Source organism: Megalops cyprinoides, chromosome 3, assembly GCF_013368585.1.
Source record: "Megalops cyprinoides isolate fMegCyp1 chromosome 3, fMegCyp1.pri, whole genome shotgun sequence".
Classification (NCBI taxonomy): Eukaryota; Metazoa; Chordata; class Actinopteri; order Elopiformes; family Megalopidae; genus Megalops; species Megalops cyprinoides.
In genome coordinates, this window is record NC_050585.1 from 25,848,155 (window position 1) to 25,872,914 (window position 24,760).

At 40.7% G+C, this 24,760-nt stretch overlaps 3 protein-coding genes across 3 annotated transcripts; all 3 read right to left on the minus strand.

Moving 5' to 3' along the window:
- Positions 1–952: 952 nt before the first annotated feature.
- Positions 953–6,673, minus strand: amer1 (APC membrane recruitment protein 1). The gene is made up of 2 exons (XM_036524496.1): positions 6,561–6,673; positions 953–4,740 (listed from the first exon to the last, which is right to left on the minus strand). The coding sequence occupies exon 2, from the start codon at positions 4,640–4,642 to the stop codon at positions 1,250–1,252; it is 3,393 nt and encodes a 1,130-aa protein (XP_036380389.1). The 5' UTR covers positions 4,643–4,740; positions 6,561–6,673; the 3' UTR covers positions 953–1,249.
- A 664-nt stretch (positions 6,674–7,337) lies between these two features.
- asb12a (ankyrin repeat and SOCS box-containing 12a) lies at positions 7,338–9,731 on the minus strand. The gene is made up of 3 exons (XM_036524266.1): positions 9,637–9,731; positions 8,246–9,015; positions 7,338–8,023 (listed from the first exon to the last, which is right to left on the minus strand). Exons 2-3 carry the CDS (start codon positions 9,003–9,005, stop codon positions 7,866–7,868), a joined length of 918 nt encoding a protein of 305 aa, XP_036380159.1. The 5' UTR covers positions 9,006–9,015; positions 9,637–9,731; the 3' UTR covers positions 7,338–7,865.
- Positions 9,732–12,075: 2,344 nt separating this feature from the next.
- On the minus strand, positions 12,076–23,021 carry mtmr8 (myotubularin related protein 8). Its single transcript, XM_036524265.1, has 14 exons — positions 22,834–23,021; positions 21,607–21,729; positions 21,052–21,214; positions 20,799–20,956; positions 20,327–20,455; positions 19,691–19,825; positions 19,388–19,520; positions 19,040–19,149; positions 18,716–18,841; positions 18,278–18,327; positions 15,802–16,002; positions 15,282–15,410; positions 14,967–15,093; positions 12,076–14,877 (listed from the first exon to the last, which is right to left on the minus strand). The coding sequence occupies exons 1-14, from the start codon at positions 22,855–22,857 to the stop codon at positions 14,548–14,550; spliced, it is 1,938 nt and encodes a 645-aa protein (XP_036380158.1). The 5' UTR covers positions 22,858–23,021; the 3' UTR covers positions 12,076–14,547.
- Between the last annotated feature and the right edge of the window lie 1,739 nt (positions 23,022–24,760).

A 24,760-nucleotide genomic window follows, 5' to 3' on the forward strand; every position in this document is an offset into this window, starting at 1 on the left:
GGCCATGTTTTACATGACATAAAAATGCCATGTACGCTTTGGGCTATAGAGTTGAGCATTTATACGCAAGGCATAGAAACACAAGCCATTTTATCAAGCAAGCAATGCTGAAACAAAATCATTCAAAAAAAGCATCCACAACTATGTTTATATGTTCAACCCCAACGTTCACTGAAATGTTCCCATCAAAATAAAGACAAACGGAGAGTGTATGTTTTTTCCAGCAATCACTTGGGAATGCATCCCAAAAATAACTTTCTGCAGTATGCTACAGCTTTGCAACCACAAATACACCTGCAAAATCCTCTCAGTACTTTTTTTTGTTTTAAACAATCATCTTCACTCAAAAACTGGCTAAGAGACATACTGCCTCTTCGAGAGTAGTTAAATATTAATGACACACAATACCAGCAGAAAAAAAGACCTACATCTAAACAGCACCAAAGAAAAAAAATTGTAAACATCAAAAACATTGTAACATATTTCCAAAGTTCCAAAGAACCTAGGCTTAAAAAGGAAAATATAGCCACTAGACAAGTACAGCTACCATGTTTCTAGTGTCAGGCGCACGTGGAACTGCTTTTTAAATGTGATCCCGCTGTTCTTTCAGAGACATTTTCCAAAGACAAAGCCCCTTCAAATGTCCTGCAAGATGCTAACACTTGCACCTGAGCAATGGTTGTACATGTAAGAGAGATTCACAAAACACCTACTATAATACATAATTCTTACATTATTTTCCAGTACCTTCTAGAATGAGGCAAAAGAGCACTTTCCTTCCAAGAAATTTTTTTTGCAAACAAATATTAGCTTACCAGATAAAAATAGCTTCACTAAATGCTTCTCATTACTCTACCTTTGAAAATACTGGCATATGAATATGAAATTATGAAACAAAGTTCAAATCTAGGTTCATTTTTAATAAGACGAAGAGCATAAAACAGGCTGAATAATTACGAGGCTGGATTTCAAAATTGCTAGCTTTTTGATTGGTGCAGCACTTTGCCTCATGATTTTTTACATCACTATACAGTACAATTAAAGTACATGAGGTGTGCTGTTAGCATTCCTAAAAAATAATACATACACAAGTGTCAAAAAGGGGTAAGCTATTAAGCCAGTTAAGTTATCAGTGGGGTAAACATACAGCAAGGTGTCTTTGGTGGCATGTGAGAAGACAACACTGGCTACATACAAACACAATAAAAAAATTTAAAAACCTAAAAGCTTTATGTGTATAGGATAATATCTATGTAGTGCGTTTGTTACATTCAACAGGCAATGCCGCATCAACTGCTTTTCTGCCTTTACTGATGAACTCTCGGTGCTCCTGGAAGATGGCTGGTTTTGATGCATTACTGATGTCAGAGTGAAAATGAGGCACCCCTTGGGTGACCCCAATGGGTTTGACCTTGGTGTGCTGATGGGAGGAATCCGAGTACTGTGTCAAGGCGTAATTCTTCAAGAAGTACGCCTCACTTCTGTCATCTGATGTACAATCAGTTCTGTCACACAAACTCTCTCTGGACGTCCCCGTGAAAGTGCGCTGGGGTTGGTGGGAGATGCAGTCTCCAGACTGTAAGGGCAGATGAGATGGTCTAGTTAAGTGCCCAGGGCTCTGTGGCATAGTGTTACAGGCCACCCGGTCCTCCACTGCACGCTTCGAAATCTGCGGCCGGGTTTTCCAGTTAGGTGGGCGGCCAACTGGCTGAGCTTCCGGTCGCCTCATTGGACCGCATGGCGGCTTTGCCCTGTCTTTCTGAGCTGGAGCAAGACCCTGCACCTGGCACACCCTCTTCCCATCTGTTGAAGGGCGCATGAAGGACCCTGCAGACTCTTGCTGCTGTGTAACAACCATGAGATCAGTGCTATCCCTCGGCTCTGAGCTTGTAGAGTCCCCAGTCCGTTTGCGGTGGAGGGAAGACACCCTCTTGGAGTCTCTTTCTGTTCTGGTTACGTGATTCAAAGAGGGGCCAACTCTAGGCTGTGCTAGATACATATCACTCACCTCAAATTCCAGGCTGTCAGTGTCTAGAGACCTGCTTCTCCTGTTTAAGGACAGTGGGGCTGGCATGGGTTGATTGACCCTGGTGAGGCTGAGGTGCCTTGGGAGACTAGCAACCCCCCAGCTGTTCCTAAGAAACAAACTCTGGTCATAGAAGTTGAACATTCTATCATCACATTCAGCGAAAGCATCCTTCTGCAGGTAGCTTTCATCATAAGCTTCGTGGGGCGACACTATGTCCTCATCGGTGACCATCTCTATTTGGCGATCACATTCTCCCTCATTTTCCATATCAACAACATCAAACGTGACCATTGCAGGAAGTGCCTGCATATTCTGGGCAAAAGAAGAACTTGAATCAGAACTCTCCAAACCATCAGAGAGACTGTTGAAGAGCTTGGAATGTTTTGTGAAGTCCACCAAAGCCTGGGAAAAACAAACAGTTTGGTCATACTCAGTTTCTGCCTCAGTTTTGTTGGAGCAATGTGTCTTTCCTCTGTTCTCTGTCAGAGCGGCCATTTGATTGCTTTGCTCAGTGTATGATGACAATTCTTGTAAAGGGTGAGGCATCTTTGTTACATGTGTGCAACAAACTGCTTCGGTTGCTTTTATGTACGGCTGATCATGCGTCTTCTGACTGCTCCCTCCATTGCAAGAGAGAATCTCACTCTTACTGTCTTTCAGGTTGAGTGATCCCTGTTGCACACTTTTTCCTTTTTGACTTGTCACCTGTAAGATGGCCTGCTCCTCCTTGAGACCACTCTGATGTGGTTTGTTCAGTTTGGGAATGCAATCACTGATGCTTTTTTCTTGGAAATATCTGCCCTTGGCTAGCACAGCCAGTTCTTTGGATGCTTTTTGTATGCCTTGCAGTTCACAGCAGAGCAGCTCCTGCTGTATTTTAGCTAATCGAGCCTCCTCTGTTTCCATGAGTCCGGTTTTGTGGCTCAGCCCAGGGTATAATTTTGAGTCGTTGCTCTGCAGTTTAACCCCCAAAAATTCCAATGGATCTGGGGTGGGTGGCTGCGTCTCGAAGGTCTCGTCTTGGAGGGGGGGACTCATGAGGCTTTCATCTGGCTCAAAGAGCTCATAAAGAGCATCTCCACTGTAACTGTCCCTCGGTAGTCTCTCCTTGCCTAACCTACCAACACCTCGATCCACATCGTCATCTGGCCCAGGGGTAGTGGAATCGTAGTAACCCTCATCACTGTTGGGGACAGACTCCTGCTGGTCACTTTGTGGGGTCAAAACATCCCCGGGTGTAAGGGAAACATCAACAACAGCATGTGGGATGGTGTGATTGCAAGTGGCTTCCATCTCAGGAGAGGGCAGAGCCGGCTGCAGGACTTCATCATGCTCCATAAAATCGGGCTGCTGGCTGGAGGTGTAGCAAACGTCCGCCGCAGCCTCATTTTCCCACAAGCCCTGGAGGTAATCTTCATCAACCTCATCAGGGGTGGCCATTTCTTCCCCTCCACCCTGGTAAGTGACGTAGCAGGAGCTCCTTTTTCCGGCATTTCGACTACGCTCTCCTGAGACAGTGCTTTCAGCGACACTGTCATCGTCTTGATCGGCAATGATGTCCCCACAGCCAGTGAGGGAATCAAAGCTCTTCAAAGAGGCAACATCGCCAAAAATTAAGCTGATCTGATCTGAGGAGTGAACAGAAGGCTGATCGTTCTCAGCAGAATGAGTACTGACATTGGGGATATAGGTGAACTCTGAGTTTGAACAGAGTGTTTCTCCATTTGCATTCAGAGCCCCTGTCCTCTCCCCCACATCATTACATGTGTCTTTCAAAGACTGACTTTCCTTTAAAGATTGACTGTCGAGTTTGATTTGGGCAGTTTCATTTTCAGGCAAAGTTTCATTTGCAATACATTCATTAGTAATAATAAAGCGCTCTTTGACATTTACTCCAGTAGGCACATTGGGTTCTGCCAAACTACCCAGATGATGACTAACCCCTGACTCAGAGACAGGGACTAAGTCTTTAGGGATGTCTACAGACAATTCAAATACCTCGCTCTTCTCAGATTCAACATTTTTATTCTTTTTATGACGTCTAATGCTGCTAAACAGCCCCCTCAGTCCCTTCATTGGACGAGGGAAGGACAAGGATTTTTCCACACCCAGTTTGTGATCACCAGCCTCCGAGGTGAGCAGGTGGCACGATTCCCCTTTAGGAAACTCTGTCCTTTTCCCAGGGTCGTTCACGGTATGTGCACTTACAGAATTGGTCAGGGTCCTTCCAGCTGAACCCTTCTGGCAGTGGTACTCAAAGTCCCCTGATGGGACGCATCCTGCACCTCTGCCTTCCTCCCAGCTGACTTTGCTGATGCAGTCATGAGTTTTGCTCTTGCTTATTCCTTTTTTCGAAGACCCCTTTCCTTGTGTTTTGTTCCTCCCGCCAAAGAAACTGGGCAAGGCACAGATGCTCTTGCGTCCTCCGAAGAGCTTGAACGCGGTCTTCCTCAGCTTCCCAGGCGGCTGTGGTTCGGGAGGACTGGCATCAGGGGACTCAGATGGTGGCTCGGCCTCAGGCTGCAGGGCCTCACTCCCCCTAGCTGTCTCCTCGCAGGCATCAGACAAAGGCTTTGTTTCGCTAGTCGGCTCACTTCCTCTGCCGGGCTCCATGGCAACGCCGTCTATTGGAGGATGCGCTCAGCTATGAACATGGCTGAAAACACTGCTGTCAGGGTCTTCTTCAAAACCATGTGATGCCATCTTCTTTTCTGCAATTTAAACAAAAGAACACAAACAATCAGGGGGTTAACAATCAGGCTACTGAAAGCTGTTTCTCATGACATTGCTGAATCACATGGCTGGCTCTATAACCAATTTCAACACGCACATTCGTGTTATCTTCCATTTGCATTATAGAAGTCCACTGAATTATAGCTCTAACATAAAAATGTGTAATACAGATTAGCAAACACCAATAGGCTTGCTCACTAACCTGAAAAATCTTAAGCAATATATTGATCAAATGCAAATATATAATCTCAAATTAAGGTATAACCTCAAACAATTTAATATCATGAAGAACTGCAACAATCCTGTGAGACTTTCATTGAGAAATGTGATTGGTATGAAATGTTTATTAAGGAAGCATCAATTACAAATTACAGAATAGTTATGAGTAATTAAAATCAACCAGGGGTACATGAAGGAATTAATTAACTTTCACATTAATGGAACATGTATACATATAAAATGCAGGAAAATTACTTCCCATGTCACAGGCACACTCCATTAAGAAAGAAAAAAAAAAAAACTCAGCAATGTTTATTTGCCCTTAAAAAATAATCTACTTTTCCTAATAGTTTGAATCCACCCCAAAGCATGCCATGAATGGCAAATCTCCCAGGAACACAATGTTCAAACACTCTTCTGCCCATGCAGATTTTAGATTTCTACAAAAAAGTATCTCAGACTATAAAGTGTCCACCTCAGTCTTACTTCTGAAGGTGTCTGAGATATCCAACTGTTTTCACAATATTTTCGTTTCTACGAATATTACACAAAGGGAAAACAACTGACTATCTCCTTTAGCACATGCAATTTAACACACAAATGTACAGGTGCTACAAGCCTTATGTATACATTTATAATCACCACAAATGCAGGTAGCTGCCCGTGGCAAGCACCTTATGGGCCAAATCCCGTTTGGGAAACCCTGTCTCTGGCTGGGTTTTTGTTTCAATCTGCCTCACCAAAATCTAGTCTTAGGGAATGTAGCTTACACAGATCTCGCCATTGTGTCTGCAGTTATTAAATAATGAATAACATAGTGCTTAAAGAATAAAGCTGTGGCTCTTGAATGAAGACTAAACCCCACAGTTTGTCTCCCACTTGATGCAAACATAACGTTATATCTACATTGTACTGATAGCGAGACAATATGATGTTCCGGTTGAAAGACGACAAGTCAAGGAACAGTTTAGTTAAACCTGTACAACACAGCAAGTGGTGGCTGCCCCTCTGTTACTGGCTGTGTTCACCATGGAGGTAAACAAATAGCTGACAATGCAGCCAGGCACCAAAACTAAACTAAGACATTAACTGACGAGTCATTTAACCTGACCAAGGTGAATTCCGTGACAGGCAGTTGCATGTACACAGACAACCACAACAAATCTCTGCTCATAACAGCTGCATAGGGGCCTGCTTGGTGATATGTAGCTTAGGGAGCTAGCAGGTTTTCTAACTCGTTAGCTAACCCTCAAATCTGTGAATAGGAAAATGTTGTCGTAGTACTGAAATCTGATATAAGCACAATGGAACGTTTCAAATCCGTGCAAACTGTTGACAAAACGATATCTTACAACACAGGTTGTAGTGCTAGTTAGCGAAGACGCAAGCTAGCCAACTACCTAATGATTTTTTCTCAAAAAGGTGGCTTGCTAGCTAGCAAGCTAGCTACAACATAGAGGGAACTTAACTAGCTGGGCAGCTAACGTTAGCTACATGCTTGCTGACTAGGCAGCATCCAGTGTCAATTTTCTAAGTACATTGTTATATGAAGCAATTATAATATAAGAAAATGGCTTACCTTTTGTTAGCTAATCCGGTAAATAAGACCTGTACGTTCTGTGAAACTGTAACCCAATAGCTGGTTCACTTTGTTCAGTGCGTCCCACTGACACTGCCTCCTGTTGAAACACTGTAGCTTGCTAACTCAAAGACTGGCTACATACTGGTACTTGTAGTACAAACCAGGGCGGGGCTGTACGCAACAGAACGTGAGCGATCGAGTAACGGTCCAATTGTGAAACAGAAGAGAGAACTTCGTTCGATCCGTGGGCGGGGCATTTTTAAAAAAGGAATATAAGCTTCAGGCATAATCAACACCTCATACTTTAAATGGGTGATGCTTAAATTTAACGTTCTACTCCAAAAATTACACGAGGGATGATAAAGCTACCTTAACGAGAGCCCTCGTTGACAATCCTCACATACTTAAGCAAACGACTCTCAACCTGGAAAACATGTATCTTAAATTTATAAATGCAATTATTTAGCATATAGACAATGTCAAGCACTGTGTAAAGTCGTGCTATGGTAATCCATCAATAAACCTTTTGATGGGCGTATTCCTTCTCTGTATATTCACTCCATAGACAAGTTTAGCTACCACGACACCTAGCGTAATTTAGGGAAAACAGCATTATCAAACGCAACAGCTTGAAACGCCCTGTTAAATTGATTCGCCAATTCCAAACTGATCTTAGAACCATTTTGAACTAGAGTCGTTGATGTAAAATGCTTACATTCAAACAAATTCTGATTCGACTAAAATAACAAAAGGCCAGACTTATACATGGCAGCACTTTATTGAGGCATGAAACATGGTTTCATTCATGAGAGAAGCTGATTATCCAGTTTTTGTCACAAGCTCTGAAAATCACTCACAGTTAGCACAGTACTTTTGATTATACTCCAAAACAACGTGCGTCTAGAATTTAAAACATGTAGCAGAGAACATATCATGTATCTTTTAATGTTAAATACACTTTGCTGAGGAGAGCAGAACAGAAAGGCCAGTGACAACATAGAAAATAGACATTTCTGGTAGATTTTTCAGTATATGCATTTTGCAATTCTGCAACCCATTATTCTGCAACCCATTATGGAACAATGATGCAGATCATGTCTTGTAAATGAAAATGCAGTATTAATGAAATAAAATGTGGAGAAAGAATACACAAACTTGACTTTAAAATGAATAAAACTAACATAAAAGACTAATCTCTGTCAATGTTGCATTTCATGCATGCTGTAAACTGATGATAATTTAGAGCAACATAATTTAGATAGTTTATGTATGTTTTATCCAAGGCACAGTTGCTTGCATGTTTCAGAATGTTAAGCTCCTTGTCGGTGCTGTCCGATATTTTAAGAAGTTCTTCAGGACTGGTGGCATTTCCAGATCGTCAATGCAATGCATCCTGTTGATATTTCTCAGGTGTGTTCGAATAGCAAGCCGACACTGCGACATCAGTGATTTTGGACAACCTGGAGAAGAGAAAAGAATTGCTTAGTCACCTACTGACCTTGCAGTAATTAACATGCTTGTGGTAATGAAACTAATTAGCGAGGTATTACATCACTGCTGATTACAATGACTCTGATAGTCAAATTTAAGTAGTTACCACTGCTGTCATTTGTTCATCTGTGACAGCCATCACATATAATATGAGCCTACAAATTTCTTCCGTAACAGGGAAGTAACATCACCTCTCTCCTTCAGTAACAGCTCCACTGCTTCATTCTGCTTTGTAGTTTTGTCTATAATGAGAGTGGGGAGGTAAACATTTGCCCCAAAGTCTATCAAGAGCTGGATGTACTCTACTCCACAGCCGTGTCTGAGGCACATCTCCAACACTGTTTTAGGCTGCTTGATCCTCCTGAAGAGCTTCTCATCTGTGCAGTTGTAATTTGGGTCAGCCCCGTACAGGAGCAGGACCTTAAAGCAATCCAAGTGCCCATAAACTGCAGAAAGATAGAGGGGACCACTGGAGACAGACGCGTTTGAAGCCCACAGCAGAACTTTGGACCTGGCGTTGACCTCTGCGCCGTGCCGCAGGAGCTCCTTCAAGATCTCCACATCGCCCTCCCGAGCCGCAGTGAGGACAGGAGAGCAGTTGTTGTACACACTGCCGTTGGGGTTGGCTCCTGCCTTGAGCAGAGCCAAGACACAGCTGAGATACTTTCCGCTGACGGCCGTGAAGAGGGGAGTCTGGGCCTTCACGTCCAGGCTGTCAACCTCAGCACCGTGGGCCAGGAGGACTTCCAGACACTTGAGGTGGCCCCTAGATGCCGCCATCCGGAGAGGGGTGCCTGGAATACCCCAGCCGCTCCTGGCGTTGATAAACCTTCTGTACCTTTCCTGGGAGAGCAGCTCTGACAGGAGTTTGTCATCGTCTTTATACACTGCCTGGTTGAGTTGTCGGCTTTCACCGCTGTCCCCGTCGTCCTCACGTTTAGTCTGGAACATGAAAAACAACCTGGGAGAAAGTAATGATAGATAAAGTTTTTTTTCCCTCTCTCTATCTCTCTCTACCTTTTTTTTTTTTTTTTTTTACAAACCATGTCTATGATTCTCTCAAAACATAGTCTTGTGTGTGGTCATTTCTCAACACATTTTTTATATTTTATGTAAGGTTGTATGATGATGTTTAAAATAAACACTGGTCAGTTCAATCCAAAAAAAAAGAGAATACCATTACTGTTTTGATAAGTGTCTACTTTAAGATGACGTCAAATGCAAATCGATATCTTGTTAACGACTAGTCCAGGATTAGTTAGCTAACCAGTTGGCATCACGTTAAAACGGACTTGACAAAAGCACTCGAGTTGCAAAATAGGTAGACTCGCTATCTAATAAGTAAATGCAGCAAAAAGTAGTAACCAATGCACAAATACAACGAGGATACTCCTGTATGTTCAATATTCTACAGCAGCTGATATTTTCCACAGGGTGCACTGCTAGCTGGCAAAATTCACACTATCACTAAGGGTGCATTTGCCAGATAGATAATCAGCTAACGTTAACGAAACGGTGTGTAGGTCATTTTCTTATTTTTCTGCAATGTATGATTAATGAAGCGTTGAAGAAGTGCACTTACCTATATAAGGCGACGTTATGTTATGTTGTTAAACGAGACGTAGAAAATACATTTCTAACCATCCAAACACCGCATTCTGCAAGATCCTTCTTCCGCTGCCGTCACACCCCTCAACTGAGAACCGATTGGACGTTAACTGGTGGATGTGTTGTGACTGACATTAAATTGTCCAATTGTTGCACAGCTTCAGAATACTAGCCAATGTTAAAATAGCTTTTCCCTAAAGGTTCTGAAGGGATGTTCTTGTGCTGTCCTTTGAAGTGAGGTGACGTAATTAGTTCTTTTCATATATTCTTTAGTGGTTTACCTCGATATAGTTTGATATATGAAACGCATGCATTTATCCAAAATACATATTTAATTATGCAAGTACATTTTCTTATAAATACTGTCACCATGGGCAAAGACGACAAATTGTCTATTTCGCGGTCATTGTGACCTCTTCATTAGGTTACTAGCATCACGTGTAAATTCTCCGATTATGTATTACATCTTACCAAAAAATGAGCATCGAACCTGAAAAAAATCTGGTCTCTTGTTTATACTCTTGACCATGACATTGCCACTAAATGCATTTCATACAAATAATTTAAGTCACAGCAGACATATCTCATAGGACTAGCAATAACAGGGCAGTGAAAAACAAAGTGACAGCCTTATGATCAATGAGATGTCATTATTCCACTTGATCTGAGACACAGAGATGTGCTATTAGAAAATATTACAGTTACGGGAAATTTTTGTGCAAATTGTTTTAACATCAAATCCTCTATTTCTGTTTTAGTAGTACTGTAAGACTGTTTGGGGAAATGTTCCTAATTTGGAGTTTTAAGTGAATGAGAAGTGTCATGAACCCTGACATACGAAGGTTTAGAAATAAATACTGTTGCATTTTTAAACAATATATGTGCATATGGAGACAAAGCAGAACAGCACTGCATACCAATACCAAGGTATCTTTTCACTTTTCATAAACATCTACAAACATGACAAAAGATGAAAACCATTTCTAACCACTGGTCTGGGTTAGGAACTGCTAGATTCACTAGATTCTTTTCAAATTGCTGCTGTTTTGGGCTCAAGAGTGTGGGACAGGGAATATGTTTGTCTTTTTAAAAATAAAAGAACAATAAATGAATATATGTACATCACCTGTTTTTATATTAAGAAACAGATTTTGTATGTTAGTTTAGCTGTTTTCCTGTCATGCAAACTAATTTAATCATTAATTACTAATTTCTGGGTTTTACTCCTATTCTGTTAAGGTATGGATTAGACTAAATTTGATTCATCATTTAATTTTTACATCTGTTGGGGTCAATGTATAATGTATAATGCTCAAATTAATAGTCGCATGTTTAATGTTTTGCATAACAGTGTTGTGATAGCATTACTATTGTGAAGGTAAGAAAAAAAGAGCATGGACATCACATGTTAAGAACATTTATTTTGGAAAAGATGCACTTCTTACAAAAATGTTCTTTCAAGGACTTTAAAGAAGAAAAAAAATGAAACAAGTGCAATTATCAAATACAGTACAAAAGTCATGAAAGTATTACACATCAGAAAACTACACAGATCCTATGTTTAAAAGACCCAAATAAAACTATGTAACACAGAGTAAAATACTCTTTCCCTTTTGCAACAAATGTCAATGCTTCAGCTGCTGCTTTAGATTACTGTGTGATATAATAAAACTGAATCAAAATACTTTTACAGAAAATAATGCAGAAATATCCATCAACATAGCATTGTGCTCTTACAATAGCAGAATAGGCAAAGATGTACAGTGTTTTAAAGAGGACTGACAAACGTATTTCAAAGCAGTTCAAATAACTTGCTTTTTACACTGTAAAGATCTATACTGGCAACAGTTGCAACATTCAATGCTTATATGTGTGTACATTTTACATGATGAAGCATTATTGTGAGAAACGTTTAGAAGGATTTGAAAATGTTTACACTAACTAACTATTCATCAATTGTACCTAAAGTAAAACATCCAAAATAAGTAAATTAGAAATATTTTCACAGAACTCCACAATTCTCATGGCTTTTGTGGAAAGGGTTTACTTTTCCTTCTTTGAAAAAAGCATGTTTCCCTCTAATAATGTCCAACAGTCTCAAATTCTGTCTAATCAAATGGGCAAGTACTGAAGACAATTATTCTGTGCTTACATGTCTGTACAATATTGACAATATCTATTTTATTTTGACATTAATTGCTTCTGATGCGGAAGACAAGGGGGAAAAAAAAACTCAAACCAAATGACATTCTTTCTCTTGTTCTGCTCTATCCCTTTCAAACCAGATGACTTTCAGAAACACTATTTTTGTTTAAACATGGCTCATATGACCTGAAATCAGGGCCTTGCAAATTAAAATGAACAGCAGCGTGTGTGTATGTGTGTGTGTGTGTATATATATATATACACACACACACAATCGTTTAACAAATCAAAATGGCCTCATTAATATTTTCTAACATTTTTAACATGACAGAAATAGTCACACATCCAACCAGGTGGATGTGAAAACAACAGCTTACAGATGTCTAAGGAAGAGCAGGCTGCCACTATAGACTTATGTGTATCGAAAGCGACAACCCACTAACTTTGAGTGGTGTCATTTTCATCATTTCACAAATGTTAACAGTGGCTAAAATTTTGCCTTCAAATGACTTCTTTGGACAACATTCTTAGTTTCAAGAATAGACGGGTAGTCCTTATGACAAGGGCTTATACAGGACGCATTGACAGAACTTTACCAGAACAGCTTAGTTAATTCCTTTTAGCATTACAAACTTCAGTCAATTATTTGCTAAGAGCAGAAAAATTAATCATTTCATTTACATTGCTTAAGCTTTTATCCCTTTAGAATTAGGATCATGGTCATCATCTCATTTTTTCAGTCTTTGAGTCACAAAAAATCTCCCATCTCCCATAGCACAAATATTCAAAACCCAAAACTGGCCCATCCTAAATCAAAACTTGTGCCCACTAGACAAAAAAAGAGAAAGGTTTTAAAATATTATCATTAGGGGCATCCGAATGGCCCTGTAAGATGAAGCACTTGCTCAGTCTTGTTAAGAAGGGAGCAAACTGAGCCCTCTAGCTTGGATTTGAATTTGGCCATGTCATTTTCTGACAGAGAACAAGAGCTGACAGTTACAGAACCAACTGGCTAGAGTGACTGTAGCATGGATAGGGATGGGTAGGTGGGTCAGGGTTCCCCTTGTCACACAAGGTGGTATGCGTAGATATCATAGGATTGCATTGTGTGTCTGTGCAGAGGTTGCTACATTTGCCAGTAACAAAATAAACTGGGTCAGAAAGGAATACATACATAGGAATAGATATTAGCATTTTTCAGTTTGGGGAACCACATGACATGACAGTTAACCAATGGCCATTGATAATTACTTCTGCAATTCCTTTGTAGTGGGTGTGCCAAAGTTTTGATTTAGTTCCAGTCTTGAGGATAATTTTAAACTGCCAGTGTACTTAATCATATTTTTTCATTATGAGAGTCTTTTCTACAGTCTTACGTACTATTGCTTTGAGTGCGAAAAACAAGAATTAACAAATAGATATGTGTACATCGATATGCAAAAAAATAAACGACAAGAATAGATGAATATAAAAAATTATTCTCCCAGTGTCTGTCTCATTTAACATCCTATGCAGGCATCTTTAGATACCGTAGTATTGAGAGAGGCACACAACAACAATTTGTTCGACTTTTGCACTGGAGGGGAAGCACAGCAGGCTGTTCTACTGAATGGTGAGCTAAGCACACTCAGTACCGTACTCTGATAAAACAAACTTACCTAAAATAATACTGATCACATCTAGCTTCCCTACCCATGACTGCTAACCAAACTGGCCACTATATTCGGGACACTCTCATACATTACAATCATACCAGTGAACTGCATGCATCAACACTCATTTTGTAAGCCATTAATATCCTCAGATATGGCTAAGATGTTTTTAGGGGAAAAGGAGAGATAGATGGCACTTTGGCACATCCAAAATGCTCAGTGTGCAAAGAGTTATACAAGAACTGACAGACACATACTGCCATTGCATAATTTTTTTTTCATATTTAGGGTATGCTACTTTCATTAAAGAGAGAGATTAAATTTTTATTCAATACATAATTCAAAAAGATGATTTTTCAACAAAATAGCATTAGGCATGCTATATTGCTCAAAGGGTTATGCATAGTAATGACAATGCATTTCCAATTTCCAGACAAAACAAACCTCAACGTAGAAAAATTATTGAAACCCATGTTCTTGTATGTAACCGGAATACATAACAAAATGTACAAAACAAGAACATTTAGCCTTAGCTTATAGCAGAAATGTAGGCTCATAGTAAGGTGAAACCATTACAAACCAAGACTAATTGTGGGCTACATGTTTGGAATGTATTCCCTTTATTAAGTGTTTGTGCTACCGCTGTCCCTTTATAAGAGCTGGCTATCCACAAGTAAATACAATGCTGACACAAGCTCAATATTTTCATGCTTAAGAATGTGTCCCTTACAACCATATTTTAACAGTTACTGCTTCTACTTGCAGTGCATGAACATAAGTTCACAAATCTTTCACTATAAAAAGCTGACAGTCAACTGCAAACTTCACCAAAACATTCAAAAATGAGGCCATGGAAAGACTGCCCTCCCAGTGATTATGGGTGAGGAAATTTCCTGTCACACATGCACAGTTTCTGTCTCTTTTCAGCTTGCAACTAACTATCATATCACTTACCATCCATACGGTCCTGTACAAAGAGAGTAATGATTCAATGAACACTGGAAATCTGCCATCCCTGTAGGATGTCACTTAATTCCTAATGAGCTTCTTGTGGCTACTGAAAGATGAGGAAAACTGGTTACTTAGCACTACTCTTCCACAGCTGCAGTGGAGTTTCTAGGAAATTCTACTTCAGCCTTTCGATTGGTTTCTGGAATCTCCATGGCAACAGTTTTGCCATTCGTGATAGTCAGGGTGGATTCTGGGCCCGGCCATTCCACTTGCTCTTTCCTGCTGTCTGAGCCCGTGCTTGAGTCTGTCTCCTCTGAAGTGCCATTGGTCAGCTGGGTTGTACATTCCACTTCATGGACAGATGAGCCACAGGTGGCGGGTGGCACCACAGTGGATTGCCCGGCTGAGACATTGTCGGGGCATGGATGGACTTGGTTAGGTAAAACCCCATCGATGGCTGCCAACTTCTTTGATTGGAATGAGAGAACAAGAGTCATAATAAGATGGTTGTTTTGTTAAAAATATGCTACTTAAAAACAGACTGACATCCACTTACTTTTTGAAGCTCTTTCACTTTCTCTTCTTCCTTTGCTTTCTGGCATGAGAGAGTAAGCAGATGGTCCAGAATCGACTGCTTTGGATGCATTCCCTTATCGAAACGGTTATACATGGCACACCAAAACCTGGACAACAATATTCTTATGTTTATTGCATTCCTACATCATTGATCCAAAAAAAAAACAGTAATAAATCAGATGAGCTGCATTGAAGTCAACAGGATCACAGCGGGCACAAATTATTATATCCATGCATGTAGGAGGCCTTTTCTGCATTTTTGAGAGAATGAGTTTAGATGGAAATCTCAACTTACTTGAAATTGAACGGTAATGTGTTTGGTCTCAGCACACCAAACCTTGAGGTGCCTTTGTATAGTGGGTTTACGAACTGTTCTCTCTTCTCCAGCAAAAAAGGCCAAACAGAGTAGGTTCTCTCCTCTAGCCTGGACATGGAAATGCACAGTTGTTACATTCACTGTGCACAAAACACATGCCAGTAAATATTACACACAAAAGCATAATACAATGAGAACTCTCGTCACACATCACCGGGGTTGTAAGCCATTTCACTGCAAAACATAAGTATTCACAGTCGGGGTGGCACTAACATTCCATAGATTTTAATGTATAACTACCAATAACTGATTTTAATAACATGCATATTCTGAGGGGCTTAAAACTTCTGTCTGTGTTTGCACATCTTATGTGTCCGCATACAAAAGGGTCCAACTTTATATTTTAACCTCCACTTAGGCCACTGGCATGAAATATTACCACAATGCAAACACAAAATAATTTCACTTCTGGCAGAGCACAGAAAATTGAACTACTCACTTCAGCTCGACTCGCTCTTTCTGGCAGTTGCCTATGAAGTTCCCGAACTGGCAGGAGTAAACATGGTCGTGGATTTCGATGAGGTATCTTTCATTGAACTCGAAAGCGCAGGGGTACTGCTCCATCAGATGCCACAGGCACTCGATGAACTGGGTGAAAACCGGAGACACCTCCTTGGGGTCCCCTTCCAAATGTCCACACCTAGAAAACAGTTTACACATTAACGCATTTATTGGCAGCTCTCTTATTGAGTTTTATATTTAAACACACATTTGTATGCTGCACATGCACACTGATATAAACAGAAATGCTTGTGTGCACTCAAAGAATACAATTCGTTCAAGAACTGTTTTTTTTTTTTCAACTGTTCTCATACAAAAATAGGATCACTATCAACCTTGCATGTCTGACACAAAGCATTTAGCAGAGGTTAAAGCAATCCCTGTTTAACTATCTATGTGCATAACCATTGCACTTGGCTGTTAAACCATAATGACAATTTATTATGGCAAAATGGTTGCGACCCCAATCTCAGCACACAACAGCTACATTTTTCAACAAGAGGATCTTTCATGCATACTTGTAGAAACAGAACTAGCTATACTTTAACTGGTTACAAACTCCATTTGCTGGCAAAACACATTAAAATTGTCAAAATGCTATATAACTGTGTTAATGGCTGTTTTCAGATTAAAAGCAGTCCTTGTTTGTTTTTATTGTAAAAATGGACTGTATTTCCCAATGAATTAAAAACCATCCCAGGTTTAAAAACAGCACAGTAAGGACTTTACATAGGAGTTATGTTTATATACAGCTGATGTGACAAAACCTTCATTTTTCATTAAATTGAGTTGGACTAAAAAAAACTTTTAAATATATAAGATCTTGCCTGGAAACCTAACCATGTGGCTCAGCCAGAGGGAAAAGTGAGATGGAAGCCATTAAAGCAATGCTTCTCAGTTAAGCGAGCCGATTACAATGGAGTGTTCTGAGAGCACTGAGAGGAATGTCTCAGTTCTATAAGTGCTCTGTGGCCAGTGGCATTAAAGTTGGTTAAAAAAAAAAAAAAAAGATACATATTACACTGCAGAGCCTGGAGCGTAGATGGATATAAGGAGAATGCTTTTGAGAAAACAGTAAAGATGCACCAGATTTCATGGTGGCCCATGCCAACATCAACACAAAAGGCTTTAAATATAAATTGCAATACCAATACTAATGCCTTCATCATGAATATATACAATATCGAACTTAGTAATCAACTCCAGCCTCTTTAAAGATTTTACTTTTTAAATATTGTTAATTTTTTTATATTTATAATAACTATAACAACAAGAAGCTATTCAAATGGGTCAAGCACAAGCCTGGAAGTCCCCTGATTATATTTTATTTTTTCTCTGGGTGGACAGAATGTTATTAGAATGTAGTTAAAATGTTAAGAACATATGGTTAGATTATTATATTGTGAAAACAGTGATTAGAAGATGGTTTGAATGCAATCATAATGTAGTTAGCATCATGATAAGAATGTGATTAGGATTATGATGCAACATAATTAGAAAATGGCTACATTAATTATAATGGGATTATAGAAAGCGATTAGAATGTGGTCAGAATAATGATTAGAATGTTATTGGGATGCTATCCTTGCAACCAGTACGATGATGTCAATCTAAATCACAAAAATGGCTGAAGGAAAATAGGGGAAGTTGAGGAAGAGTACCAACAAAAACGTACCAAATGAGTGTCACAGCCCCCTCAGAATGAATGCTATACTGAGAAGATGACCATTTTCATAACACATATCTCCTAAATTTCTGCATGCACATGCACACGGTTGCTTTTTAAATTAAATCATTTTTAACTAATATTTAAGAAATTAGGTGAGCATGTGAGTATACTTGAAATGTATTTTCTAAAAACAGCCTTGCAGTCAATTCTACCAAAAATATGGTAGAAAGGGATCAAATACTCTGCAGGTTACACTGTGAGGAATGAATATTTTAAGCCTGCCTGTAGCACACAGAGTAGCAAGAAAGATAGATATTCTCAAGTATGAAGAATACTGTTTCTCCTGCAGTGAAGCTGCCTTGTGAGCTTGTTCCTTAAGGCTTCATATTTTTAATGTATGAGAATGTTACCATCTCACCTCCTTCCCTCTAACCAAATGACTCTATGCATGTGCATTTAAAGGGGTTATATTGTATGAACAGGTAATCCAGTTCTGAAGCGAGGCACAAATGAAATATTAATCCAAACTGGCTCACTTACAGTATTGTTTTGAAGTACCTATTTTCTTTTATTCTGCGAGGTAACCAAGGCAATAAGTGCCAAAATAATGGTTTTGTGAAAAGACCCCGGGGTTTTCAACCACTGAAGCTGAATTTGTGAGAGGATGAAGGAGTTTATGTGGTCACAGAGGAAAAACCAACCTGACACAGCTCATTTAATTTTAAAGGACATTAAATGTTAATACCTTTGTGTGAATTTATGACCCATAGATATCCATTCTTTTTCTATTAAAACCTTTGGATGAGAGACAAAAAAGAATGGCATGTTAAAATCACTCAAGGGCAAGCTGACCTGTTAATAATTTTAGGAAACAATGTTAAAAATTAAGTAACAAAAAACAAGTTTCATTAAGAACTGGATTCATAACACCTGAATACCTGACTATTATGATTCAAATACTTCCCTTGCTCAACAGAGACAATCATCCAGAAAATCATACCAATTGTGTGTCTCACATACATTTAGTTTAACACTTCTTCTAGTCTCTGTAGGCCTGCAGTTAAACTGAAACAAACTGGGCCTGACTGCAATATTGAATCTGCAGCTGTATGCTCACTGGTCCTGCTCTACACTTCAAGTCTTTCCTGCTGATGTGATGGGAGACAACAAGGCCAGCCCTTACCATCAGGCCCCTGATAGTCCGGTAGTAGGGGTCCAGTAGGATGCTGGCGAGGGAGCACACCTGTGCAGTACGGTCCCAGCCATCTGAGCAGTGCACCAGCACACTGGCCTTCTCTTCTGTCACAGCCTGGCGGAGACAGGGGGACACCTCACAACTTGTTCCCTTCCCTGCCACCACTACCAGCATAGTACACTCACAGATGGCTGAGGGACACATGCTGAATTCTGACTGGGTAAAATGTGGACTTTTACACAGTCTACACTCAGACAGAGTAATCACTTTGGTGTAAGCAACAGAACAGCCAGGGTTCAGACAGGAACGTACCTTGGCTAAGACCACCCCAGCATCCATGACAGCTTTGATGTGACGCAGCCAGCCTGAATTCTCCAGTCCAGTTAAGTAGTCACTCATTGTTGGGGATTTCATTGTGCACACTGGGAGCCAAAAGCAATTGAAAATATGCCTTTTTACAGCACACCACACAGTAATTACCAGTGATTAAACCTCACTAGTTCACTCCTTTGCTGAATATGCACTTTAAGCCTTTACTCTCATGTTTTAATTTCAAGTAATAAGTTACAAGTTAACCTTCTGGTAAATGATTTGTCTGAACAGCCTGCTGCATCCAGAGAGTGAGAGCCATATGTGCGCTAGTCATGTGAAACTGCTCACCTTCCATGAGCTTCTGCAGGCTGTTCCTCATGACGTGGATGTTTTCGATGCCCACAAACTGAAACCTGATGTTGGCGTAATGGTCTTCGTTTTCATACCCCTTTCCTGCAGCTCGATTGGCCATGGCATTTAACTGGTGGGAAGAAAAGACCATGGAGGGAGAGGTGTCCTGTAATTTCTGTAATTTCATTGTCCTGAACAATGACAATAAAGCTCTCTTATGTCTTATGTCTATGAGGTGGACCTCCACGGTGAAGCCCCTCCCACACACCACACTTGAAGCGGACGCAGAGGTGGGCGTACCTTGGGTCTAGTGTCCACCACGTACATAAAAGAGCTCTTCGGGTTGGCCTTGCTGATGGCCTGCAGCATCTGTTCATCTTCCACGCAGCGAGCACTGAACCCAGACAGGGGCTGGCTGCAACGACAGACTGCAGCCTGGTGCAGGGGGAGGACAGGTGAAAAATATCAGTGCTGAGCTTTAGGAATTTAGAAATTACGGCGCAGTCTGATGACCTCAGAGGCTTTTTCAAGAATGCTGCTGGTTCTATCCTTGGCAGAGTAAAACCAAAGACTTTAAGAGCCGTATCCACCGCCTCTTTGCTCTTGGCAATTGAGAGGAATTGTGGGATAGACTATGACAGACTGGCATCCTACCTGTGGAGTGTATTTGTACATCCAAGCTATATCACACTATGGAACGTGGAATAAGCTACAACCGAAATAGCCATCCACAGCTCCCTCAATGTGAACAGAGACAAGCAGGCACAGTACACTGCAATACCCAGATATTGCAGATTAAAAAACTACAGAGGTGACACCCCCTTTAAACAAGAAGCAAGCCTCTAGGGCACAAGGGACAGCCTGGACATTCACAGAATTATGCAGACTAGTCTTTATGTTATTTTCTTTAGAGGTTGGAATGTGACTTTCACTTACATTAGTCTCCTTATGGAAGTAGGATAGAACAGGAAAGCGTCCTCTGCTCCTGAACTTGGAACTCCCCACTATGGTGGGTTTGCTTGCCGCTTTAGGAACGGCCAACTCTGAGGGGTACGTGCTGCAGATCTGTGGATAACAACAAGTAGCTGAACTACCCTGATATCCCTGAAGTGCTTCTACTTAAAGCATAAACCTCTGTACCCCTTAACTTCAAGGCACATGGGTGCTGTGAGAAAAGAGTTACTTTCTGCCATATGTACACCTTCCTATACAGGAAAATCTTGCATTGTAGTCACATCAACTTACACTTCAGACACTAAATAGTGCTGACAAAATGATCTCAGTTTTAGCAACTGCTAATAACTTGCTGGTTACATAACAAGAGGCTCCTGGCTGGATGAATTTAGTCTGATTAAAAATTATGATGAGGTTCGGAATGTCTCACAAACAAAAAAGAAGAAAAAGTTACCCCGTAGTTCTTGTTGAGATCTGTCAGCTCCCAGAAGTCATTGGGCAGCCCCATTCTTTTGAACTCCATCTTCAGATCCACAGTGCCCCAGCCAACTTTTCTGTCAGTCTCATTTTGTTTGGGGTTGTAAAGAAAGGCATACAGTTCTTCTTCTTTTGCTACCCAGAGAAAAATGGAGACTATTGCTCTTTGTTCAACTAAACACAACAGTGAATGAGAAATCTCAGCAGCAGAGGAGAAAGAGGAGCAGTACCTGGCTGAGACAGTCTGAGCAGGGACTGGGAAACATCCTGACAGTCTCTCTCACGGGGGAGGACAAAGTGGGCGACGCGGAAGTTCTTGCAGTGGATGAGAAGAGGGCATCCTATAGTAGTTAACGGGAGCTTCTCTACCGTTGCAATGTGATGGTGCAGAATCTGCTCCACGGGAGAGAGAGGCACCGCTTAAACTGGGATTCGGACAACAAACTGTCCTGATTACCCTGAATGAAGGAAATGATTTGTGGAAGCAGTCCACTAACTCCGGAAATGATTAACTACAGACAAAGGCTAGCATATAGCAAAGTCACTACTGCATATTGGATGGACTCCACAGTATGGAGCTGGTTGTTTTTGATCCTAGTATTTTTACCGAGTTGTTCTATAATGTGCAGTGAAGTGTGCACATGAACAGTCCCGGCCACATGCGAGCATTGTAAGTTGACTGCATTCATCTTCTTGTTTGTAGCATGACAAAGTGCAAATGAGCCATAACATGGCAGTCTTCATAAAAACACGAAAAGGAGCTATACTTTCTAAACAGATCTTACCCAGGTTTCCTTGCGTACGTTTGAGGTTGTCTCCACATAGATAAGATGTGTTGCTGTCAGATACAGAGTGCCGACAGCTGGCTTCTTTGAGGTGTATCTGTCCAACAGCTTTACTTGCTCTACCTGTCATGTTCAAATCAAAAGCACCATTGTCAGCACGCAGCAGACAAACTACATGGAGGAGGTTTTCTACTACTTTGCACTTCAGGAAAATATGTTCCCCTGACCAGCTGACAAACGGATGCCTCTCCATAAATTACTCTTTCAAAACCTCTAGAAGACAATAGTGTAACACAGAGGACATGAGCGTTCCAGGAAACCTTGAACGTTAATGTTCCTGCCTCTCTGCTGACTTGCAATAATGTGAGAGCACTGTCATATCCTGCTCGGCAAACTCTACAGTTTGTTGTAGAGTTGCTAACCCAACAAGCCCTAAATTCACTTCATATCTAAATGCCTAAAAACACGTGCCTGTTATTGTTACCTTATTTTCCTCTATGTTCCTTCCCACGGTTTTGTTTACGTCCTTGCAACCTGTATAAAGCTAAGAATCTGTACCCTTTTGGGTGGTACAAGTTTTAATGGCAGCTACACTGGCATTAAAATACTATGTCGTTCAATCAATCCCTTTCGCATTACAGCTAGCTAAATCTGAAAGTACATAACGTATCCTGTACAAACAAGGCTTTTACAAATACAGGACCATCATCCCATGGCTGGCTGCTTGGAATAATTCATACTTGATTTTGTTGGATGACCAAATTTTCAATTTGTTTTGACAAACGTTCAAATGCGTCAATTTGCGTTAAACATCAGCATTAGCCGACTTAACCTGCTTTTAGATACGTTATGTTATGATTAAGGTTAACCAGACAAGCTAGTTGGCTATGATTACCACACGACCAAATCATCTCTTTCTATTTACATATATTTTTCCTCGTTTAGCTGGAGCAAGTTGGTACAACTCGCCTGTTAGCAAAAACAGCCACTGAATCTGGGAGAGACTAACTGATGTTAGCTAACTAGCTCAAGTCGTCAAGTGCTATCAACGAAAGTCAGTAAGACAGTTAATCAATCGTGATAGCTGGCTTAATGTAGCAAGCAAGCTTGCTAGCTAACAGTCTCGTTCTGCACTACCTAGCAGTTAACGTTCGCTAGCTAGGATAGCTTAGCTAGCTACTTACAGAAAAGGGTTCAGCTAGCTTGCAAGATAGCCAGTCTACGTACCTTTGGCGTGGTTATGTGCTCCATGGCGATACAACAGTATATTGGACTCCGTATGTTTGGAGTGACTGTGCCTGCTTTTCTACAACTACTGTTTTTTTTTTAATTATCAGACAGCTAGCTACTTTATTTTGTCTGTTGCCTGCATCCCCAGGAAATCATCCTTTACAGAACGCCATGTTTCGTGTGTACTAAGTCAGCTGACCAAAGAAAGCCAAGTAACGCGAGAGCATGGTCCGATGCACAACAGTAACCACTGAGAAAACAATGGCCGGTGGACTGTGAAGCCTCTCAAATTTCAACATGGGGCGACTGACGCGAGATAGCTAAATTGAGAAAAACAGATCACATGAAAGATGTTAATTTAAAAAATTAAGGACGCAAATACTGCAAGAGTGGTGGTCGATAAACGCCACTGTCGTTACTTTTTCCCCCAGCTATCTTCACATGTTCTGTCTACTGACTACATAGCATATTCTTAATAACTTTGAAAATGAAGCTGCGGTTGGGAGAGCTGCAACAGAAATGCATTGTTATAGTTGCTCCTGTAACAGTTTTAACGTAGTCCCTCTACGTGATGCGTGAGAACCTGCAATCAGTAACACATCTATTTACCATATGCGCCAAATACTCAGTTGTTTTTCACCTGTACTATCCACCTGTATAAGACAATGGACTGGTGCTGTATTTTAACTGTAATACTGCGGCATAATCAATTTAATGCATCCCTTTAATTGCATGCAAAAAAACGAAAAGTGCTATTGTTTGTGAGAATGCAGTGCTCTTCCCTTCTCTCGGGTTAACGCCGTGATTCAGTTAACAGTATGTGCAGTAACTAATGGACTCACTAGGTGTCCCCATGAAACTAGCTTCAGGGCAGGTTTCAGTTTTAACACACCTATAATCTTCAAGCCATTGAGTTGAACCTAAAAGCGTAGTCCCGAATCCTGAAACGTTGTATGGATAGTGGGGAGATTTTTTGAACTGTAGTTTCTTCTCTCCTGTCTTGTTTCTTACAGCTGAAGTAGAACAAAATAGTGCTAAAAGATGTGGGTCATGCAGCAGGGCGTGTTTTATTTAAGTACAAATGTAAGAAGATTGGCTTCATTAGCATCAATGGTTAAAATCTCCCTCAAATGGAAATGGCATTGTCATGTAACACATTATCGAGACTAAGCCATTCAACCTTAGAAATAGTGGGGGGCGCTGGGGGTGGAGGTAACTCAATTACTCCTGTGGATTACACTGGGAATGTGTTTTTAGAAATCATTACTTGTAATAAGTTATAAAAAAATAAGACAAACTATTAAATACATTCTCACAATTTTACTGTTAGTGCAGTTTTTTAGGAGCACAATGCCAGGGAGGTAGGGTATTTTTTTCACAATGTCCTCCTCCTCCATTCCTACCCCCATGCTGTAATGCTTTCACCCTTCACACCTCGCACCTCCCCCGACCCATCTACTCTTGGGAGATTAACACAACCCTCTCTACCTAGGCTCATTTCAGACCATTCTGGGTGTGAAGAGATAGGAGACTCCACTGTCACTCTCTTCTCTTGCTGTTCCACTTTCAAAGACCACCCTCACCAGCAGGGTTACTCCTGGTGACATCTGGGGTGCATCACAATTAAAGCTTCAGACCAAATCTCAGGGCTTTGCAAAAGACAAGGCCCAATTCCAAACAAGCCACTGCAATACTTGAAATTCCACCACTCAAGAGTGTTTCCCATTTAGCCCTGGAAAAAAAATCCATGAACTGAAGCACTAAACGCTCCCCTGCAATTTAAGAATGCAGGCATTGTCTCCATTCTAATTACCTGCTCCTATTAAATTACGTGGGAAACCATACTGAAACACCAATTATAAGGAAAAAAAAAACACTGGCTCCTGCTTTACCTATCACCACATTCTTTGTTATTGGCTAAAGA

Excerpts from the sequence above, each read along its gene's own strand:
- amer1 (XM_036524496.1), bottom strand. The coding sequence starts at position 4,642 with ATGGAGCCCGGCAGAGGAAGTGAGCCGACTAGCGAAACAAAGCCTTTG.
- mtmr8 (XM_036524265.1), bottom strand. The coding sequence starts at position 22,857 with ATGGAGCACATAACCACGCCAAAG. Across the intron at positions 18,842-19,039 it reads CTGGGGTGGTCTTAGCCAAG|GCTGTGACAGAAGAGAAGGC; the intron begins GTACGTTCCTGT and ends TGTCTCCGCCAG. Across the intron at positions 15,094-15,281 it reads ACATTACCGTTCAATTTCAA|GTTTTGGTGTGCCATGTATA; the intron begins GTAAGTTGAGAT and ends ATTGTTGTCCAG.
- asb12a (XM_036524266.1), bottom strand. The coding sequence starts at position 9,005 with ATGTTCCAGACTAAACGTGAGGACGACGGGGACAGCGGTGAAAGCCGA. Across the intron at positions 8,024-8,245 it reads GCTGTTACTGAAGGAGAGAG|GTTGTCCAAAATCACTGATG; the intron begins GTGATGTTACTT and ends TCTCTTCTCCAG.